Source organism: Rhinatrema bivittatum, chromosome 2 (genome assembly GCF_901001135.1).
Source record: "Rhinatrema bivittatum chromosome 2, aRhiBiv1.1, whole genome shotgun sequence".
Taxonomy (NCBI): Eukaryota; Metazoa; Chordata; class Amphibia; order Gymnophiona; family Rhinatrematidae; genus Rhinatrema; species Rhinatrema bivittatum.
This window is the reverse complement of record NC_042616.1, coordinates 99,488,489-99,496,158: the sequence shown is the minus strand read 5'-3', so window position 1 is coordinate 99,496,158 and position 7,670 is coordinate 99,488,489. Positions and strand designations below refer to the sequence as shown.

At 42.0% G+C, this 7,670-nt stretch overlaps 1 protein-coding gene across 4 annotated transcripts in view; it reads left to right on the top strand.

Annotated features, from left to right (window-relative positions):
- Positions 1–974: 974 nt before the first annotated feature.
- Positions 975–7,670, top strand: part of LMBR1 (limb development membrane protein 1) — a 400,337-nt gene continuing 393,641 nt past the window's right edge. For all 4 annotated transcript variants that reach the window (XM_029588492.1, XM_029588493.1, XM_029588494.1 and 1 more), the window contains exon 1: positions 975–1,141. In XM_029588492.1, the coding sequence (XP_029444352.1) occupies positions 1,079–1,141 (63 nt within the window). In that variant the 5' untranslated portion in view covers positions 975–1,078. The remainder of the gene's footprint in view (positions 1,142–7,670) is intronic.

Sequence of the window (7,670 nt, the reverse complement as noted above, 5' to 3'; positions counted from 1 at the left end):
GGTTGCTGGCAAAAGAAAGAGAAGGGGGTCTGCCTTCAGTGTGTGCAAGTTTATGAATAGGAGTCTGCCTGGGGGTGTATGTGTGTGAATGCATGGGTGCCTGCCTGAGGCTGTATCTGTGTATGAGAACGAATGTGTGTCTTCCTGGGGTCTGTTTGTGTGAGAATAGGTACCTGCCTGTGTGTGGTGTACATGTGTGTGAGAATAAATTGGTGCCTGCCTGCCTGGGGGTCTGTGTGTGTTGTGAATGAATGTGTGCATGCCTAGGGGATGGGGAGGGCACGGTGTCAGAATGAATGGGAGCTGCCTGGGGGGGTTAGTGTGGGCGTAACATTATGTAATCCACAAAAATGTATGTATATATTTAAGGAAACATACATAAATTGTCAAAATACATTTTGTTCGTTTAACTTTTAACCTCTGGTTTGCTAGTAGACTGAATTACTGTGTCGTGAAATTACGTTTGTCTAAAAAGATTCACCAACATGAAAAGTTTGGAAAGCTCTGGCATAGAGAAAAGAAGTGGTGCACAGCACAGCCTTCAGCTCCCAGTGGTTCAGCAGATATATAGATACACTGTTTAGGCAGTTCACTGGCAAGATCTAAAATGTATTCAAATAAGGGGGTACCATTCCCCTGCCCCAAGTCCTCTAGCGTCCAGTCCTGGTCTATGGAAAAGGTGGCAACCCTATGCACTGGGCGCTTGAGCGCTAGAAGCCGCCTCTGTTACTGGCACCTTTTTACATCGGGCAGCCCAGCCAACAGTCGCAGAATGATTACTTTCTGAAGCAGCCAATCAGAGGTGAGGAACAGAGTGCAGGCGCGGCAAGGCAACTGTTGCTGCGGCGGATTACGTCGCGGTTCTGTGATGGCAGTGGAAGGCGTCTTGCGCAGGCGTAGGAGGAGTGAGACGCGAGGCAGGGGGCAGGGCTTGGTGGGGGTGTAGGGGGAAGTGGCGGCAGAGGGGGCGGGGCTCTTCTCCGTCTTTATCTCTGTTATCGTTGTTTTTGCCGCCCCGGGTGCGGACCGTGGCTGGTGGTGGAGGCCGTTACAGTTGCGCGTGTGAGCAATATGAAGGATGGACGAGGACGACGTGAGCATCCGGGAGCAGAACTTTCACAGTCAAGTCAGGGAGTACATTGTGAGTAACGGTGGGATAAGTAGTGATCGGAGGGAGAAGGCGCTCCACGGCACCGGAAGTTCGGCCCCTCCGGTGTTTTTTGGCTCAAGGCGGGAGTTTGGTCTCCAGTGGTCCTGCAGGCTGGATTTGGGGGCTGACTGAAAGCATTCTAGATGTCAATATAACCTCGGTCCGCGTGGATAAAATGCTGGAAATTGAGGCAGAGTGCAGGAGCATTGGAGAGGGAATTGCTTTCCTCAGTTTCTAACGTTTTTGCCCAAACGAATTAAAAAAGACAATCGGGCAGAGCGAAATGCAGTCACCACAAGCCAGTGTTAGTTCATCAAAAGTGAATCTTCAGAACAAAAAAACCCCCTTTCTTGCGGTCTGTCAGAGCTAGCTGACAAGTATAGGAGAGAATAAAGTCGTTTAGTATTTTGCAGTTAAATTTAGAAATTATGAGCCAGTTAAACTTAGGAATTCAGTCTCCAATAACTTCATTGGCATGGCAATTTTTACCTGTGTTATCAAAATTGTATGTAAAGTGGTTCTTTCTGCATGTTTGTTAATCTGGGAAATCAAGCTGCAGCTGCAGTTCTTGATCAAATGTGTCCCGATTTACCGAACTGTAAGATGTGCCATGTTAGGTCAGACCAAAGGTCCATCGAGCTCAGCATCCTGTCTCTGACAGTGGCCATTCCAGATCCAGGGCTGAATTTAGGCAGGTTTGGAGAGTGGGGGAAACCTTGAAGACCAAATAGTGGATAAAGTCCCTCTGTCTCCACCCTCCTCTAGAGTGCCATAGTAGTGCCATTTTGAAATGGATTAATGGCGTAGGCTCCTCTTTGGCACAATTACACTTCTTTTTAGCCTGGGTATTTGGTGCCTTGAAAATTTGGCACCCTAAGCAGTTGCCTATGTTGTCTATACCTAAATCTGGATTGTCTAGATCTCTAGGAATTATCGAGCAGATTTGTTCTTTCTTGCTTGTTCCCAGGGATAAGCAGAAGCTTTCTGAAGTCTGGCTAAGAATGGTTTATGGACTTTTCCTCCAGGAGTTTAACCACTTTTAAACCCAGCTTTGCTAATAGGTGTTGCCATATACTCTGGCTACAAATTCCACAGCTTAATAGAGGCTTCTAGGAAAAGTAAAAAGTCATGAGATAGATGGTGATGTCTTTCGTGGATTACAAACTGGCTAAAAGACAGGAAACAGAGAGTAGGATTAAATGGACAATTTTCTCAGTGGAAGGGAGTGGTCAGTGGAGTGCCTCAGGGATCTGTATTGGGACCCTTACTTTTCAAATATATTTATAAATGATCTGGAAAGGAATACAATGAGTGAGATAATCATGATACAAAATTATTCAGAGTAGTTAAATCACAAGTGGATTGTGATAAATTTCAGGAAGACCTTGAGAGCTGGAAAATTGGGCATCCAAATGGCAGATGAAATTTAATGTGGATAAGTGCAAGGTGATGCATATAGGGAAAAATAACCCATGCTATAGTTACACAATGTTAGGTTCCATATTAAGAGCTACCACCCAAGAAAGAGATCTAGGCGTCATAGTGGAAACACATTGAAATCATCAGTTCAGTGTGCTGCGGCAGTCAAAAAAGCAAACAGAATGTTGGGAATTATTAGGGAATGGTGAATAAAACGGAAAATGTCAGAATGCCTCTGTATCGCTCCATGGTGAGACCGCATCTTGAATACTGTGTACAATTCTGGTCGCCGCATCTCAAAAAAGATATAGTTGCGATGGAGATAGTACAGAGAAGGGTGACCAAAATGATAAAGGGAATGGAACAGCTCCCTTATGAGGAAAGACTAAAGAGGTTAGGACTGTTCAGCTTGGAGAAGAGACTGCTGAGGGGGGATATGATAGGAGGTGTTTAAAATCATGAGAGGTCTAGATCAGGTAAATGTGAATCAGTTATTTACTCTTTCAGATAGTAGAAGGACTAGGGGGCACTCCATGAAGTTAGCATGGGGCACATTTAAAACTAATCAGAGAAAGTTCTTTTTTACTCAACACACAATTAAACTCTGGAATTTGTTGCCAGAGGATGTGGTTAGTGCAGTTAGTGTAGCTGTGTTTAAAAAAGGATTGGATAAGTTCTTGGAGGAGAAGTCCATTACCTGCTATTAATTAAGTAGACTTAGAAAATAGTCACTGCTTTTACTAGCAACAGTAACATGGAATAGACTTAGTTTTTGGGTACTTGCCAGGTTCTTATGGCCTGGATTGGCCACTGTTGGAAACAGGATGCTGGGCTTGATGTTATTACTGATAATATAATAACAAACAAAGCAATCCTAAACCCAGTGGTCATTAGTCACAGGCCAGCAGGACTACTCATTCACAGGCCACCCGGCCTGCAGCCTCTAGGCAGCATCCCGTCACTGCCCAGCAAGGAGCCATTCCCGGAGCAACTGCTCTGACAGACAGGTATTTTTCACAAGCCAGCTCTATGATCATATTGGCTACCCGTCCTGCTACCACAGAACTTTAATGAGGCTCGGGCAACTGGCCCTAAATAAGCTGCAACAGCAGCAGGAGGAGGAATAGCCTAGTGGTTAGAGCAGTGTCCTATGAACCAGGAGACCAGGGTTCGAGTCCTGCTATTGCTCCATGTGCAAGTCACCCTCTATTGCCTCAGGTACAAAAACTTAGATCCCCTCTGGGGATAGAGAAATACCTACAGTACCTGAATGTAAACCGGTGTGATCTCAATTGAGATCGAATGTCAGTATATAAAAATAATAAATATCTATTTGCAAAAATCTACAACAGAACAATAAGGGCAGGAGGGAGCGATGCAGCTCTGTGCCTCCAAAAATTGGAGCAAGGCAAAACCTTGCTTAGTCACCACTAAAAACTCCTCCCCTTCCTGAGGATCTCTGTGCACCCTGTCCAATCAGACAGGGTCCCAAGGGCAGCATCTTTGAAAACCCTAACGCCCTCAGCAGAGATCCTCTTCTCCCCCCCCCCCCCCTCCGGTTTTGAGCAGCCCGAGGTTTTTCCTGGCCCTCATGTACTTTGTAACACTATCAGTGTCAAAACCTTAACATTCCACAGTATTTGCTACCAAGGTCAGCACTGAAAACTCAAGTTACTCACTAGTTAAAATGGCCACCTATAATCGGGGCCAAAGGATCTATTGCACTTTCTGCTATACCCCAGTACCTCTATCTCCTTCCATCCCCACTTCAATATGTAGCACATCACTTCTGTGATTGGTATGATGATGGAAAACAAAGTAGGGAAATTGAGCATATCATTTTTACCTTAAAGTTTCTTCAAAATATCAGTTTGTCTGTTTCCTCACACTGTCTTGGTACTTTGTATAAACTTGAGCATTTATATATTTTGCAAGTGTTATTGTAATTTGTTTGTACTTTTTATTTATAGATTTGCAATATGCATTCAAGAAATTCTTGCTTTAGGGAAAAACAGGAATCTAGTTATATAACAAAGAAAAATATACAATAACTAAGAAAATGTGGATCCTGAAATTAGACCACAGTACTTGGAAGAAATGAAAAAAGGAAAAAAATATACAATGTATTTTTAAATAAGACTGTAATTGTGTTTTTAAATACCACTCTGTCTCTTTATGCCGCTGGGACCCAACGAAAAATAAGAGCTTTGCCTTTTTTAGCAGGAGTTCCCTGTAAGAACATTTTTATTTAAGATCATTCTGATTAGGACAGTTGTTTCCTTAGTGTTGTGCTAATTTATTTTCATTTCTTTTGTCTTTATTTAAAAAAAAATTGTGAATTGCTTAATATAAAATTTAAGCGATGTACCAAAGAACAGACACAGAAATAAAAACTCACAGGACAGTTATCACTTCTTACATAGTGCTCATCTCTTGTCCATCCAATAGCCTAGCAGAATTAATAGTATAACAATACAGGATCAAAAATAATTGTATCTGATGAACAGGTATCATAAAATGGCGTGAACAGCCCATGTATTTAAAGGCTGCAGCACCCAAGGTTCGATCATGTACTAGGCTGAATTTCCCTATACATTTGTAACTCATTTTTTCTTTTTTAGTGCAATTAAAAATGTAGGAAAAATTAATTTTCAAAAAAATACCATAGTACTCATAACAATATCTATAGCAAGCTCTCTTAAACCATGTCTCCCATTTGTACCAACCCCACTGCATTGTACGTTTAAGGCATCCTTAGATAAAAACCTAATGAGAGAGAACTTAGCTTCAGAATCTTTGGGACTCGACAGAGTCCAAGCCACTTGTGCCGTTGTACAAGCAGGGATGTAGAATGGCCAACACTGCAGTGCTTTGACAATGCATGATTGTTTGCCTCAGGGATAGATCAAAAGTTATCTAAATGAAAAAGAGAGCTGTTAATTTAAGAAAGATCAATATAAGTTTGCTAGTTCAAACTTTAAATAGAAAAACTTACATCTGAACTGCATTTTCAGACTTCTCAAAACAGAGCCGCCATAAAGGGATGCTGAGGCGTAAAACTCAATTGGCTTGGACTCTGTTTGAGTCAGAAAAATTCTGAAGCTAAGTTTTTTCTCATTAAATTTTATATCTAAGGATGCCTTACGTACAATGCAGTGGGGTTGGTAATTTTTACAAATGGGAGACATGGTTTAAGAAAGCTTGCTATGAATATTAATTGTTATATGAGTACTGTGGTATTTTTTTGAAAATTAATTTTTTCCTACATTTTTAATTGCACTAAAAAAGAAAAAAATGAGTTCCAAATGAATAGTGAAACTCAGCCTGGTACATGATCAAACCTTGGGGGCTTCTGCCTTTAAAAATATAGGCTATTTACATTGTTTTATGATACCAGTTCATCACTTACAATTATTATTTTTGATCCTGTATTTGTTGTTGACATTTGTGGATCAAGACGTACTTGGGTTTTTCTCACAAAATTTAATAGTATGCCCGCTTAAATAAAATGTCTTTAATAAACTTTTGAAGGATTTTAAACTGCCTGACAAGTGTAATGCCACAGGTAAGGAATTCCAGGGAATTGGGGCTGCTACAGAAAAAGCACAGTCCATTGTAGTGACGGAAAATCCAAAAGACCTCTCTGTGAAGACCTTAAGTGATGGGCAGGCAATACACATGTAATGCACTGCACGAAGGGGAGGCAGCAGAGGAAATCAATCTGGTGCAAATCTTAGTGTATCTGCTGATTTACTTTCTTATGTTAATACTTTTTTGGAATAATGGTGTGTACCTTCTAAAATGATCATGCCCCTTGTGTTTGAAAATTTCTTTTCCCGAATCAATTTTTTTTTGTTTTGTTTTCACATTATCTGTGATGTGATAAGTTTTTTGTTTTTTTTTCAGCAGCACTCCTGATCTATTTAGAATCACTGATGTGCTAAGTACAAGAGCTTGTAAACCCCCCCTCCCAAAAAAAAACCACCCCAAAACTAATAACACTCTAGGAATAAAGTATCAAAACAAAAAAGTGGCTATTAATCATTTCTCATTTTCATGACTAAATTTACTAACTTGTGGCTACTTCTTTTACTGCTACTGTTAAAGGATTTAAAGTTGTATTTAGTTCACAAGCCAATAAGATACAAGAACATAAGTTGCCATACTGGGTCAGACCAAGGGTCCATCAAGCCCAGCATCCTGTTTCCAACAGTGGCCAATCTATGTTTCAAGCACTTGTAACCTGAAAATGTTAGAAATCATAATACAAATAATGGGTAAATAAAGGTTAAGTGGGGCTGGGGAGGAGGACAGGTGGTAGAGGAAGGAATGGGGGAGGCGTTAGCAGACAGCCCTAGAAACAACGGGGGGGGGGGGGGGGGGGGGGGTGGGAAGGAGGGCGGGGGCTTACAAGGGGGAGAGAGGGGGGTTAGGTGTTGCTTCTGTAGGCCTGCGTGAACAGCCATGTTTTGATTTTTTGTTTGAATTTTTTAGGACCGTGTTCTAGTCGCAGTTCGGGGGGCATGGTGTTCCATAGGATGGGTCCAGCGATAGATAGGGTGTGTTCTTTTGTGGAAGTAAGGTGGGCGAGTTTAGGTGAAGGAGTTTGTAATGTTGCCAGGTATTGTGATCTAGTGGGTCTGGTGGTGGAGCGGAATAGTAGGGAGTCACTAAACCAATGCATGTTGGGGTTGTGAAGGGCTTTGTGAATGAGGGAGAGTGTCTTGTAGTTAATCCTGGCGGATATCGGGAGCCAGTGAAGTTGTTTGAGGATGGGGGTGATATGCTCTTTTTTGCGTGTGCCGGTCAGGATGCGTGCAGCGGCATTTTGGAGCCTTTGGAGGGGGGCTATGTTGTGCATAGGAGGATACTGTTGGAGTAGTCAATTTTGGAGAGAATGATGGATTGTAGTAATGAGCGGAAGTCGTTCGAGATGCAGTAGGGGGTTTTAGTTTTTTTAGTGTGTGTAGCTTGAAATAGCATTTTTTAGAGTGGTGTTGATGAATTTATTTAGATTGAGATGGGTGTCAAGGTTGATGCCTAGGTCACGTATGTGTTGAGAGAAATTGAAAGTGGAAGGGAGAGTGTTAGGCGGAAGTAG